We start from the raw sequence: 15637 nt of genomic DNA, 5'->3' as shown, positions 1-15637 counted from the left end.
AATCCACTCCTCCTTCCTTGGTTTTCCCCCAGAGGCAGGAAGATTTGTGGAGAGCCCTAAACTTTTCTTCATGACCAGCACCTACCCGTCTTCTCTAGTCAACTTAGAATCTTTCATTTTATGCTTGATTTTTAAAATTACACTAACCATGTGTCAGGTAACAGATTACTGGGAGGTGTGGAGACTCCCAGCCCTCCTGCAGGCATTGCTGGTACCACAGAGAGAGAGCTCCTTGGAGATCGAGATTTTCGATGCTCTTCTTCTATCCTGTATCCCTGATGCCTATAAGAGTGCAGCTTACTAACTGATGTACTGCCTGTACTGATAAGGAGGGTATATTAATAAGATCAGAAATTCTAGAAAGTTCAGTAGTGATCTAGAAGTCTTTTTATTTTATATCCTCATACCTCCTGCAGCACTGGCTAGTGTGTATACAGCCATCGTTATAAAACCCACTCTTTGCAAAAGTCAAGACCTGCACTTCTCTTTCCCTTCGTTTCCCTTGCAACAAAAGTAGAGGCTGGCACAGGAGAAAGAACATATGCTCTGGGCTGGTGTGCACCGCTGACCTTGATGACTTGGGCCTCTACTTTCTCAGCTTCTGCTTCCTCCTCTGCACGAAGAAGGAGATAAGACCTTCTGCAGAGGGTGTTGGGAGACAAGAGACGTGCCTTGTGCTTGGCACCGAGCTGGCACACTTTAGTCAGTTTGCTTCCTCTCGCCTGGGGTCTCAAAGGAGAAAGACACTTGATGGATAAAAATCCCCGTTGCATCAGGAGCCTGCCTCAGACTGACTTCTCGCCTCCAAAAAATGAAATGGTTTATATGAATGAATGTGGGAAACTGGGGATGAAAAAATCCAATCATCATGACTGCAACCCTGAACGCACCCTGCACGGCACCCGCACCCTCTCACATCTACTCTGGGGAAAGGATGGCATCTATGACATTTAAAAAATTAAATTATTTATTTTTGGCTGTGTTGGGTCTTCATTGCTGCACATGGGCTTTCTCTAGTTGCGGCGAGCGGGGGCTGCTCTTCGTTGTAGTGCGTGGGCTTCTCATTGCGGTGGCTTCTTTTGTGGAGCATGGACTCTAGGCATGCGGGCTTCAGTAGTTATGGCACGTGGGCTCAGTAGTTGTGGCTCACGGGCTCTAGAGCGCAGCCTCAGTAGTTGTGGTGCACGGGCTTCGCTGCTCCGCAGCATGTGGGATCTTCCCGGACCAGGGCTCGAACCCGTGTTCCCTGCATTGGCAGGTGGATTCTTAACCACTGCGCCACCAGGGAAGTCCCTGGAATCTATGATTTTTTTTAATCAATCTCCCAAACTCTGCCCCATCCCCACTGGAACTCACGCATACACAGCATTCCTAGGAATTCTCAAAGACTAGATAAGTACCTACTGGGACAGAAATTAACTGGTCTACCTTGAAAATTAACTAGATCCTAATCTGTACTAAACAAAAGGCCAGATAGGAGGCTATAAATGCAGAAATGAGCTTGTTTACACAGTCAGGTCATGTGCTGTAGTTCCCTGTCTGTGGTGGATGTTCTTTGGCCTGTCCAGGTTCTTGGTGGGTTTCGCTGTGCTCGGCAGCCCCATCCGTTGGTGGAAAGACACTAGCTGTGATTAACTTAGTGAGAGGCTGATACAGCCTCTCCTCAGCAGGTGAGCTATAGCACACCTGCGCTCAGTGTAGGCATCCCCAGTGGGTCACCTGTGGATGTATGAAGTCCTTGAGGAGTGAGGCTGGTGTTCCCGGTAGGGTGGCATGCTGCATTCCTTTAAAGCACACAGTGCCTGTTATAAAGTAGTATATGGCTTTAGGAGACAATAAAAATATTGGACAGGCCTTGAGGAGGGCTTCTCCTGACCCAGTTTGCACCCACAGGGGCACTTACTGTTGGTGGAGATGACCCCCCCCCACCGCCAGGAACATAGACCAGGAACATTCAGCCTGGTGTCCAATACCTACTTACTGCTCGGCAACTTTTATAAGTTATTCAGATGCTTAATATTTTATAACAAATTGCAAGTGTAAAGAATTCAGGATTTAGGAAAATTGAATTGTTTGCCCAGAAATATTTTTCTTTTTTTTTAAATTGAAGTGTAATTAATTTACAATGTTTTGTTAGTTTCAGGTATACAACAAAGTGCTTCAGTCATATATATATATAATTTTTCAGATTCTTTTCCATTGTAGGTTATTACAACATATTGAGTATAATTCCCTGTGCTGTACAGTAGGTTCTTGTTGTTTATCTGTTTTATATACAGGAGTGTATATCTCTTAATCCCAGAAATATTGTTCTTAAACGATATTTATTTGAATTCATTTAAAGATAGTCCTGTAATTTGAGATATTGAATCATGACTCTCACAGTACTTATTTTGCTTTGTCTTTTCAGAAACAAATAAGAAAACAGATGATCCAGAAAAAAAAGAAAAAGGTGAGACTATCAAATCAAAAACGTTTCAAGTATACATAGGGAAAAGTTATTGTATCAATACTATCCATGAATAACATGATTTTATTTTATATCACTAGTTAAAATAAATTGCTAGTGAGTTGATTATTTCAATGATTTTATCAACAGACATTAATATTCTACATAAACATTAAAAGCTAAGGCTCTGGAGAGAGGTTGGCTTCTAATCCTGGTTTTGTCATTCACTGTACATGCATCTTGAGAATTACTTAGCCTCTGTGCCAGTTTCCTCTTCTGTGTTATGGGAATAATAATAATAGTACCAACTTCCAGGAACTGTTTCCACAATAGTAATTAAGTGAAAATATATGTGAAGTTCTTAAAGCAGTGTCTAGCGCAGGTAAAGCACTTAGAAATGTTAATTATTATTGTCACCTGTGCTAAGTAGAGAGATCCAAAGATTATTAGAACGTGTTCTTTTTTCAAGGAACTCTGAATTGTTGGAAAGAAAGGCATGCAAACAGTTACATCCATATAGAAAACGTCATCTCTGCCTTCTGAGAACTTGTTACAGAGGGATTCTAATAAATTTAAGAATGGTGTAGAATTTTAATTCAACTCTCACAAAGGTCGTTAGAATGAGGAGCTATTAAATTTGTAGTTAAATTTATAAATATTTTATGGATGATCATAGAATAGTGCTTATACTTTTAGAGTCAGTTGAATGATAAAATCGTCAATGATTAAACATTATTGGAGTTTAAGGAATGGCTTTAATTTGTAGTGATAAAAGCAGTGTTTACACCTAAAAGATACAGTTCGAGTAAGGTCCAAGATCTTACTTACTCAGTATGTAAATACTACTTGAGTATATGGAGTTACTGGCCTGTGGCCATTATTTTATAGCCCTTAGGCTGGGAACCAAGCATTTAGCTCATGCATTTTTTTTTTCTGACTGGTTGTTTTTAATTTTATATTAAAGTGATATACAGGTCTAATTTTTAAAGTGTGACTTCTAAAGAAAAACAATATTCTTCTACCCTACTACTCCCTATCCATGAGTCCCATCCCAACATTTTTAGTTGCTTCTTCTAGTACTTCCCTACGCATTTCTTTTTTTTAATTGAAATACAGTTGATTTACAATGTTGTGTTAATTTCTGCTGTACTGCAAAGTGATTCAGTTATACATTTATATATATTGTTTTTTAAAATATTCTTTTCCATTATGGTTTATCATAGGATATTGAATATAGTTCTCTGTGCTATACAGTAGGACTTTGTTGTTTATTCATTCCATATATAATAGCTTAAATCTGCTACCTACCAATTCATCCCTCCCCCAACCCCCTTTCCCTTGGCAACCACAAGTCTGTTCTTTATGTCTGTGAGTCTGTTTCTGTTTCATAGATAGGTTCATTTGTGTCATAGTTTAGATTCCACGTTTAAGTGCTATCATATGGTATTGGTCTTTCTCTTTCTGACTTCCCATAGTATGATAGTCTCTAGTTGCATCCATGTTGCTGCAAATGGCATTATTTCATTCTTTTGTATGGCTGAGTAGCATTCCATTGTATATATGTACTACTCCATTGTACATATGTACTACATCTTTATCCATATATCTGTCAATGGACATTTAAGTTGTTTACACCTACGCATTTCTAAATAACTTCTGAATTCTGCCATTCTGTCCTCCATATTGGAAACCGTTGGCTGGCTTTTATATATAGATGACTGGGATTTCACCTGATCATCTGCTCACACAAGCTCTCCATGCTGCCTTACCTCCCCCATCTTCCACTATATTCATGACTTACTCTGTTGGGTAGTGATGAGTACTAAGGAGAAAAGACAAAGCAGAGGAGGGTATCAGCAGCTTTGGATAGAACTGATCACCTCCTGTCCTCCGGAACACTTCCTTCCCTTGGCCTGCAAGATGCCACAGTCTTCTGACTTTCCTCCTATCTCTACTGTTTGCTTTTTCCCAGCCTCTTTGGGTGGTTGCTTCTTTTCGCCCTGACCGTCAAGCATTGGAGGCTCCAGGATCAGTCCTCAGAGTGTTTCTCCATCTACACACACTCCCTTGATGAGCCCATCAAATCTCATGGCTTTATATGTGTCTTTATGCCAAAGACTACTGCTTTAACTGCAGGCTGGGTCTCTTCCCTGAACTCTATAGACAGGTATGTCCAGCTGTCTACCTGATGGCTACCTGGTGCCCTCAGTTGGGTATCAAATAATCGCAACAAACTTAAAAAGTATAAAACGGAACTCCTGACCTTCCCCTGAAAACACACTCCTCCTACAAATCTTCTCTTTCCTGCCTCCCTGTCATTCCATCTGCAAACCTTCTCCTCTCTTCCGAATGGATCCCGAATCCAGCTACTTCCTGCCACCTTCCCCCGTCTACCACCTGGGTCCCAGCTGCCACCATCTCTTGCCTGATTATTTCACTTGCCTCCTAACGGGCCTTGCTTTGTCTCTATAATCTTTCTCAATTCAGTAGCCACAGTGACCGTTTTCAAACCTAAGTCGTATCATGTTGCTCACATGCCTCCAGCCTCCACATCTTCCAAAGGGTAAAACCGAAGTCCTTTCCAGTGGTTTACAGGCCTCACACATCGGGTTCTCACTCTCAGAAGGTCTCTGAGGAGTTTAATGATGTGCTCAAGGCCGCTGTGGGAAGACTTGGCTAAGAGCACTCCCAGCAGAGAACAGTCTGTGCAAAGGTCCTGAGGCGGGAGTGAAGGCCTGAGAAGCTGGAGCACCCCTAACAAGCTGAGAGTGTGTGCAGGGCAGTTGGAGAGAAAGTCAGGGGCCAGACCATGGCAGAGTCAGGATTGGTTTCTTCATGCAGTGGGACACCATGCCCAGCCCATGCAAGTGCCCGTGCAGAGCAGAGCCTTTCCACTTCACACTCTGACTGGTTTGCTTCCGGGAGGCTCACTCCAGCACCTTCTTGCAGAGATAGAGACGGGAGGGTGGGTTGTGGAGGTCACTTATTGCCGACATAAACAGGGACAAACCCTGCTCCAGACGCCCTGCACAGCGTTCCTGTGACCTCAGGCTGCTCACTCTGCAGGGCTCCGTTTCCTCCCTGGGGCTGTGTGTCCCTCTGCGCTGCCCGGTTCCCTCTGGTACCCTTTGCACAGCTTTACCCTCCCCGGGTTCTGAGCCTAAAGCGATCTTTCCAGTGGCCTGGGAGGTGGGCTCCCTTGGCTATTTCTTCATGGAACCTGTGGAGAGAATCCTCAGCAGCTTCACCTGATCGGCTTCTCACTCTCCATCATGTAGAACTTATATTAATACCTATATCAGTACCAACCGAGGGATGTTGGCAACTGAAGTCTTTTATTGTTTGTGACATCCAGGAAAAGTCTTAGGATTAAAAGACGTAATGAGTCAGTGTTACCCCAGATTCACTGAAAATCCTATTTGAGCAAATTGTCAGCTTTGGGAATTCCATCCGTTTTTTACTCAGATAGATTCATACAGTGCTGTTAACTGGGAGAGCAGAGGGAAGGGGAAATATTCCATTTCTGGAATATGTGGTGAAAAAATTGAATGTTTTAATAGCTAGACATTAATTTCATAATAATAGAAATGGAGATTTTTTAAAATGGTACTTGTAACTTTGTCTCAGGATGAACCATTAGGTTGTCTAATTTTCTACTGTGTTATCTCCCTCAAGTTCTTTATCAAAGAACCACGGATGAGAGGGGGAAGATATTATTTTTACTTAGACTTAATAATTATATGATCCTTTTCTTTTAGAGAATCAGGTTTAGTATATTTTGATAGAGTCATAGGTTTGGAATAGGGCTAATTCCCAAACAGGGCCTCTTTGGAGATGCCAGCTTCTTAAATTGAATCAGTTTATTTACATCTGTTTTAGCTAAAATTGCTGTATCAGTTTCTCCCCACTGGATGTCATCTTTTCCCACACATTCCATATTCCACAGCCACAGAATGGAATTATGAGTAACAAAGTAATGCAACACAAAAATGGCTTATGAAATGCCCAGTTCAAACAGTTATTTTTATTCATCCATTTATTCAGAACATATTGAGTACCTGCTATGTGCCAGGCCCTGTTTTAGGCACTGGGGCTAAAACATTCAATAAAAACAAAGTCCCAGTTCTCGTGGTACTTATAACTTATATTTTAGTGTATGTGTATGTGTATGTAGGGAAGTATATAATTTTAAAGAAATAGAATATAATATGCAGTGATAAGTATGAAAAGGAATATGAAACAGGAAAAGAGTACAGAGAATGACAGTGGGCTGGGGTGTTGCTCTGTTGATAGGCCTCTTGGACAGTGAAATTTGGAGATGCAAGATGCAAGGGCATGAGCTCTGCAGCCGCCTGGGAGAAGTGAGTTCCAAGGGTGGAATATGAATATGAAAAACATGTTCATAGTCCCTCGGGGATGTGTGCTTAGCTCGTGTGAGGATTAGTGGGGAGGCCAGTGTGGCACGTGAGGAATATGAAGGGAGAGAGAGAGGAGGGGTGAGATCAGAGGGTTTATAGGGTCCAAATAACATAAAGCTTTGAAGAAGGGCTTTGAATATGATCTCAAGTGAGATGGGAAACCATTGGGAGATTCTGAGAAGAAGGTTGATATGATCTGCTTTATGTTTCAAAAGGCTCATTCTGGATGTAGGGATGCAAAATTGGAAGCAGGGAGGCCACTTAGAAGATGCTTGCAGTGGTCCGGGCATGAGATGGTGACACCTGGGATTAGGATGTGGGGTAGATGTGGTGCGCAGTGGTTAGATTCTCCATATATTCCCATGTGAGGTCTATAGGATTTGCTAATGGTTAGGATATGTGGTATGAGAGAAAGGAGTCAAAAGTGACTTCTTAAAAAGCTGTGCGTTAACAAATTCATTGAACGTTAAAAGTATGCAGTGTGTTACTGATTTAGTACATGTCAAATGTCAGTTATTAGAACAGGATTTGTGAGCCTTTAAAGAAATTTGAGGAGCAACAGAATATACCCATGCCTGCAAAAAGGGAATGTGCTTTTGCATGTGGTTGTATGTCTCTGTGTGTGTGTGTGTGTGTGTGTGTGTGTGTGTGTGTGTGTTAGATAAAATTCCTTCTGGATCAGGGTCTTTTCCAGAAATTCTCCTTTGATTTAGACTAATATTTAATGCCCCACTACATTATTCATTACAATTAAGGATTTGCTTACTACTATATTTTGTGAACGTCTTTAAGAAGGCATTTAAAGATTTCCTGGTTACTCTTTGTGTTCTTTTAAAAGTAATAGTGCCTCAACAAAACACCAGATGGCACTAGAGAACAAGTCACATTTACACTAACAAATGACATTTTTTATGCAACTTAGAGAAAAGGCTGGGATGGCTATATTACTGCCCTTAAATCAGCTTAATGCAACCAGTACCTCATATGGATATTTCTGAGTTTTCTGTGATCATAAGGAAAATAGAGAGCCAACAAGGGCAATAATCAAGCCTAATTAAGAAGTTTTCATGTTTTTAAAATATCAATATGTCTATCTCTATGGAGTTTTTCCTGGGATTCTTACAACTGTATATAACATATTTGAGCAAAAATGGAGAACATTGCCCTGAGGATTAAAAACTAGACTCCTTACGGCAGCACCTAAAGCATCTCGGGATCTGGCTCCTGCTTATGTCTTTCCTCTGTTCAAAATGCGCTTCCTTGATTCCCCACTTCACAGTCACAAACTCCTGTTCCTCAGAACTTAGCTTAGCAATGACCTCTGCCAGGAAGCCTTCCCTGACTACACCCCCATCTCCTACCCCAGGCTAGAAGATGTACTTCTCTCTGTTCCCAAGAAACCTCATGTTTCAGATTTTTGACATGTATTTTGAGTTTTCCCCTTAATTTTTAGACACACACACAAAAAACTTCTTAAGGGTGGGAACCATGACCTCCTCCACCTTTGTATTAGTCAAGGTTTTCCAGAGAAAGAGAACCAATAGTGTGAGTGTGTGTGTGTGTGTGTGTGTGTGTGTGTGTGTGTTTAGAAAGAAACACAGACACAGAGAGATGTATTTTAGGGAACTGGCTCATGACATTGTACAGGCAGCAAGTCTAAAATCTGCAGGGCAGGCAGGCAGGCAAACTGGAGACCCAGAAGAGAGCTGATGTTATAGCTCAAGGCCAAAGACATTCTGTAGGCAGAATTCCCTCTTTTTTGGGGGTGGGAGGGGTGTCAGTCTTTTTCTTTGGGTCTCCAACTGATTGGATGAGGCCCACTGACATTATGGAGAAAAATCTGCTTTACTCAAAGTTGACTGATTGAAATGTTAGTCTCATCTAAAAAATATCTTCTCATCTAAAAAAATACCTTCACAGCAACATCCAGATAAGTTTGACCAAATATCTGGGTACCATAGCCTGGTTAATTTGATGCATAAAATTAACCATTACATCTCTCCAGTGGCAATTAACCATTACATAGTAGGAGCTGAATAAAATAGTTGTAGTATGGAAAAAATGTGGTTAATTCCATTTCCTTTGATTGCCTCTTCATCTGATGGTGATAATATGAGATGCACATAGCCTACATGGTGGGAAGGGAGAATTATAAACAGAATATCCAAGTATGAATGAACTTTGTGTCTACAATGTACTATATCTCAAGTTATTTTCACATAGTTTCTCATGTAATCCTTATCAAAAAGATCTTGTGAATTAAGTATTTTTTAGCCATTATTTAAAGTATTTTTTTTCTTCTTTCTCTCTTCACTACTTCTGGTGTTCCAATTAGTTACATGTTGGACTGCATGATACTGTCCCACAGGTTTTGAAGCTTCGTTCACTTTTTTCCTGTGTATCGCATAATTTCTATTGCTTTTATCTTTAAGTTCAGTGATTCTTTCTTTTGCCATTTCAAATCTGCTGTTGAGTCCATCTAGTTAAAATTTCATTCCAGCTACTGTTCTTTTCCACTCTAGATTTCCAACTGCTTCTTTTTTATAGTTTCCATTTCACTGTCAAGATTCTGTATCTGTTCACCCATTAATACCTTGTTTTTCTGTAATTCTTTGTATTCATTTATAATCACTGATTTGAAGTGTTTTTCTAATAAACCTGATATTTGGGCACACTCAAAGGCAGTTGCTATTGACTGCTTTTTTGTATCCTGATTATGAGTCAGGAGAGTCCTTTTCCTTTGCGTGTCTAGTAATTTTTGGTCAAAAGCTGGATTGTGTATGTTATATGTTGTAGCAACTCTGGAATTTGTTTTGCTTTTTCTGGGAGTCGTTGGTGTCTAGTACACAGTCAATTTGCTTGGGCTCAAATGGAAAAAATCTGTCTCCCCTGCAGTAGGAAGCAGTTACTGCCTCTGCTCAGGGTTTTTGGCTTCTAACTGCTGTTTTTAAGTCTAGCCCTCTGGTGGGTGGCGGTTGAGTTGTCCTGTGCCTGCATAATTTACAGGTCTGCTGAAGATTTGGGCAGGATTCATACTCAGATTTTGGGGCTTGCTTCTGAGAGTTCCCTTTGCATGTGGGATTGCCCGTCTAAGTTTCCGGTTGCTTTGCCAGCGCTACCTTCTGCACAAGTTATATCTCAAGCCAGGAGGACATCTATTTTTTGCTACTCACACTGTGTGTGTATTGAGAAATGTATTCAGGCAAGACACAACAAACTTACAGATTTCACCAGAAGCAGTTTTGGTTTGTTTGTTTTATTTGATTGTTTGTTTTTTGCGGTACGCGGGCCTTTCACTGTTGTGGCCTCTCCCGTTGCGGAGCACAGGCTCCGGACACACAGGCTTAGCAGCCATGGCTCACGGGCCCAGCTGCTCTGCGGCATGTGGGATCTTCCCGGACCAGGGCACGAACTCACGTCCCCTGCATCGGCAGGCGGACTCTCAACCATTGCGCCACCAGGGAAGCCCGGCAGTTATGTTTTTTGAAGATCGATTTCTGCCGTAGTTTGCCACCGTGAAGACTCCCAATGATTCTTGCCTCCTAGCATTCATGCGTCTCTGTAGTCCTCTCTTCACTGAATAGGGTGAACCTGTGTGACCCAGGGCGTATTGCAGAAATGACAGAGTGTGACTTCCAAGGCTAGGTCGTAACAGACATTGCAGCTTCTACCTTGCTTTCCTTTGGATACTTGCTCTAGAGGAAACCAGTTGCCGTGTTATGAGGATACACAAGCAGCCCTTTAGGCATGTCTGTGGAGCAAGGAACTTGTGTAAGATAATAAATGTTTATGGTGGTTGTCAGCTGCTAAGTTTGGGGGTAGTGTGTCTTGCAGTCATGTATAACGAATGCATCCTCTTCGAGTTTCTGCTTGCTTTTTCACCAGCCTCCCTGGGGTTACCCATGAAGATGGAAAGTTAACCATCAGCCAGGGATTTGGGCAGAGTTTACTCTCAGGATCTCAGTCCTTCTGTGGCTCTCCTGCTTCCAACATTTCTCCTTTAAATTTCTATCTGCTCTGTCGCTCTGAATGCCGCCATCCACGCCCCTCAGTGAGGAAGGACACTGCCCATGCAAGACAACCACAAACTCATCATTCTTACCCAATGTAGAAACCATCTTTCAAGAATAAACTCTTCTATTTTTAAGTTTCTCCCTGTCTTTAGTCATGTTCTAGTGCCTTCAAATCATTGTTTTAATGTGTCAGTGATATTTCATTGATTTAATGAGTGAAATATAGAATACGAACACTCTGAATATGGAAGAAGCTGGATATCTCCAACCTATTCTGGATTCCCTGTGAACTGCCTCTTCGTATTTTAGTTAAAAAAATTTTTCTTGTTGATTTTCAGTGGTTTCATCTGTATTACTGGTATTAACCCCTTGTTGGATTTTGTATTACCAAAATATTTTCCCAATTGATTTTTAATCTATTAACTTCGTGTACAATGCCTTACGGGTACATAATGGTTGGGATAAATGAGTGTATGAATGAATATGTGAGAGAATGGTGTTCTCTGGTCTGCTTTGGTACTTTGAACAGGTCTAACAATATCACTGTGCTTTCTTATACTTTGCCATTATAAAATAATAAAGTATGTACAAAAACATTGGACAGCCTTGATTCAGATGACTTTGTTTTTGGGAGCTTGGGATGAGTGAGGCAAAGAATAAATTCTTCCAGCAAAGAATTTATTCATGATCTTATTGAGATAAGAACTGTAGTTTCTGACACAAGCTTCAATTATTTGGTCTCTTAGGGTCCTTTTCATTGATGTACATGGGCTTGACCAAGTCATCACTGCCTTGAACTCAGTTCCTGCACCGTCAGTGTATGTAGGTCTTCTGTCTTTTAGCTGTCAATTGGAGGTGCTTTGGTTCATTGTCTTTAGCAGTCCCTAAAACACTGTAAGTTTTTCATTATTGGTACCACAACCCATTTAGATGTAGCGTAGGTTGGTGGTTCAGTTCAGGCCACACCTCTAGGGCTTCAGAATTTTCCCTTAACGTAGAAGAGCAATGTAGCAATAACACACTTAAGCCAACTCAGGGCAAAGCTTTGAAAAAATAATCTCCCTCCCACCCTTGCAGCTGTGAAAAGACTTTATGAGATAACTGCTGTTAGAGATTTATTATAGTCATTACATTCAACAGCTACAGTAGTGGTAGTGGTGCCTAAAATATACCAGCAGTTATTGTCTGATTACTTCTCCAGATAAGTTAATTATAGGAGATTTCTGACTCTTATACAAGTCTGATTTAGAGAGAAGTTTAATTACAGCAATTTTAGTGATTTCAATAAGCTCAGCATATATTACCAGTCTCAGCAAGTGAAGTAGAGGTTTTTAGCTGTGTTGAAATACACATTTGCTTTGTTTTTATTTTTCATTTCATGATTTTTAACTGTATTGTAGTACAAGTGATAATTCAGGCACCTGTTTCCACCAGAGTGGATCTTCAGTCAGATACACCACAGGACGATAATAGCAAATTCTTTGTTATCTTTTTTTTTTTTGGCGGTACGCGGGCCTCTCACTGTTGTGGCCTCTCCCGTTGTGGAGCACAGGCTCCGGACGTGCAGGCTCAGCGGCCATGGCTCATGGGCCCAGCCGCTCCACGGCATGTGGGATCTTCCCGGACCGGGGCACGAATCCTTGTCCCCTGCGTCGGCAGGCGGACTCTCAACCACTGCGCCACCAGGGAAGCCCCCTACAAATTCTTTGTTATCTTTAAAATCCCATTCTAATGTTTCCCATTGAACACTCAACATTTTACAATGCTCATTTCTGTAATGATTGTGACAACATGAGCAGGGAAGAAAAATAGGTTTCTTAAGGAAAAAATCAGATATTAGTGTGTTTTAAAATTATCATTAGGATCTAAATTTTCTTTTAGCTGATGGGAAATGAGACTCTGAATCAGAATAATCCATTTTCTGTGTATTAACACATTGTCTATTGGTATCCCGAAGCATATTAAAGGGTGACGTATTAGCTACATATGCCCAAGCTAGCTTAAAATTAAGCTTTCAAAAAATATGCCGTAAAAAGACAGTGCTGTTGGTAGTTGAATATATTCATTTACTTAAACAAGACTTCAAATTGGAGAGTGCCTTAGTTTGAAAAATGTGTTACTGAAAATTATCTCAGTCTGATTACAGAGTCCTTCCTCACAGCATTTTTCATTCTTATATAATGGTGAATTGTACTGACATTTACAGCAGTAATTCTTGCCATATGTGTATATTTTTCATTAAAAAATCAAATATGTGTTGACAACAGAAAGTATTAGTAATAGTGAAAATAAATCAAATCCTTTCTGTTTCAGTTTGGGTGATTTGATTACATTCTGCCTGGGAAGCTGGCCTATTTATCCCTAACACCATGTCAGTCGTGCTTTTCTCCTTTGCTAGAATGTTCTTTCTACTTTATCTACTTAGATCCTACAGCCCTTTGCTGTTCTTGAGGCTGCTCAGCAGTGGCACGGAGCAGCATGGGAGTGGCTGGAGCCTAAGGTCAGGCAGACACTCAAGAAAGTCAGGCACAGGCAGCAGGTGGTGTCGGAAGGCCATCCAGTAGGCAACAGGCAGATATATCTTAGGAATGGGGAGAAGCCACTAACTATCACAGGGATTCGGGAAAAGACCACAAGAAAGGCTGGGAGTGGGAGGACGTTTGCTGACAAAGTATTTTCACATAGAGGAGGAGCACTGAAATTCTCCAGAGGCCCTGACATAGGGTAGAGCCCACCGCCAGCCCTGCCATGGACTCTTAGGTCCAGGGTGATGGCAACAGGGCACGAGGTTGGTGCAGGGACATCAGCGACACTCGAGGTTTATCAGCTGCCTTAATGCTTTTATTTAACCCCCACTGTCCTCCTCGCCCTCCATCTAGGACATTGGAAGCTGGTATATGGATAATGAACTGCTACTGAAACCAGGGAGGCACCTAGACACAACTGGCTTCCGTGTAGGCACCGGTGTATAATGCAGCATTTCTCAGCCCCGCCTCCATGGTAGAGTCACATGTGGGAGTTTTCAGAAAACGCCCTGGGTCCCACTCCCAGATACTGTGATTTCCTGGCTCTGGAACACAGTCATTATAATGAGCAGTAAGGCATGCTGAATACCTGGTCTGTGCACCAGGATCCTCTTGACTAAAACTTTTTCATTGGGTCCACTTGGTTCCGATACCATTCCTTGATTATATTTGAATCCAATTTGAAGGGACTCTTTAATAAAATATAAAGACAACAAAAGGATCCTCTCAGAGGAGCTGAACCTATACTATGGAAAGCACTATCGTTAAGTTTATTAAACAGCTCTCCTAAAGATAAATATACAAGCCACAAATGGTAAGCAGGCCCCTGCACCAGCGGTGCAGGTCTGAGAACCAGCTGCTTCTTCACTGTGGCATTGGTAGGATACTGAGCTGGGCAAGGTGTCTGTGTCTGAATTTGGTTCTGGACCCTTCTCCTCTCTCGCGGCTCATGTCCTGTCTCATCTGCGAACCCTCTTCTCACCTCACAGGGGCCCATCCCTTTGCTAAACCTGGCACATTTAAATCGGGACTAAGAAAAATGTTAACGAATTCTCAGTCGCCGTCTGCCCACACTCAAACTTCAGGTATTAAAGGACAATGACACCTTCCTAAGTCTAGCTTTTTCTGTTACCTTAGTTACTATCGCACTGATGTCAGCAAATGTTGGAAGCAACTTCAGCCCTTCCAACGCTACACAGATGCCACGTGGGAAGACACTGACTGCCTCTCTGACCTTTGACCAGGAGAGACCCACTTCCAGGCAGACTGTGCTCAAGCCCTCTGGCCCTACTGTCCTCTTCCTCCACCTCCTGCAGCAGCCAGGGGCAGAAGCTGCTCTCTTTGGGATTTTTGCTGTTTAACTCATTTAACCCTCATCATGCGCAGGTTATAAAACATCTAGGGACCTAGGACATATCATTGACTGAAGATATGTTCCTATATGGGATGAAGATGTTTGGGGAAAAATATAAACCTAATAATAGAGAGCAAATATATTCCACTATTTTGACTCAGGCTTTGCCCTCTCCTGATGGGGCCCAGCTGTGCTTTACACACAGAAGCTGCTCAGCCTTGTACAGTTCACTGCCGTGGACGCATTCTTGGATGGCCAGGGAGAACTTTTTAAAAACTCTTTTCTGTTAAAGTCATAAAAAAAATCATTGAGGTAGTTAAAGGAATCTATTCCATACATCCTCCAAATTGTTCACTACTAGAGATATTAATCATTTAAGGCAAATGTGCAGCAACTTATATTGTAAATTCTAAACTTATTTCAAATCCTAAGTACATTTGTCCACTTGATTATGGTAGAATCAGAGAACGCTGATTTTGCCTTTGAGTTAATTTTTAAGAAGTCAGCTCACGTGGGTGAAGGGAGTAAGGGTAGGAATTGCATATATCCTAATACATTTCTTTCACCGGAGATTCACTTGTGTTGGGTGAAGGTGTAGTCCCAGTCCACCCCTATGTGTGTTGACTTCTTAAAGAACGAGCGTGGGAACTGAGGCAAGGGACAACAGCTTCTAGTTAAGAGGAATGATTCATTAAATTAACCAAACAAACAGCTTTGTTTGTTTGCCATGCTCTGTGGAGTGCCTGAAAATAAAGCAAATAAAATAAAGCAAACAATATAAGGAGGCAGAGGGTATGAGCAAAACGCAGTGGGAGCACCAAGGAGGGAATAACTCACCGCTGGGGGTGGGAGGGGAGGGTGGAGAGAACTGACGTCTT

At 41.7% G+C, this 15637-nt stretch overlaps 1 protein-coding gene across 4 annotated transcripts in view; it reads left to right on the top strand.

Moving 5' to 3' along the window:
• ASPH (aspartate beta-hydroxylase) overlaps positions 1–15637 on the top strand; it is a 228333-nt gene that overhangs the window by 104009 nt on the left and 108687 nt on the right. For all 4 annotated transcript variants that reach the window (XM_081214293.1, XM_081214294.1, XM_081214291.1 and 1 more), the window contains one exon: positions 2411–2452. In XM_081214293.1, the coding sequence (XP_081070419.1) occupies positions 2411–2452 (42 nt within the window). The remainder of the gene's footprint in view (positions 1–2410; positions 2453–15637) is intronic.

This window comes from Mesoplodon bidens (genome assembly GCF_964165515.1).
Source record: "Mesoplodon bidens genome assembly, chromosome: 16".
Taxonomy (NCBI): domain Eukaryota; kingdom Metazoa; phylum Chordata; class Mammalia; order Artiodactyla; family Ziphiidae; genus Mesoplodon; species Mesoplodon bidens.
This window is presented reverse-complemented; position numbering and strand designations above follow the sequence as displayed.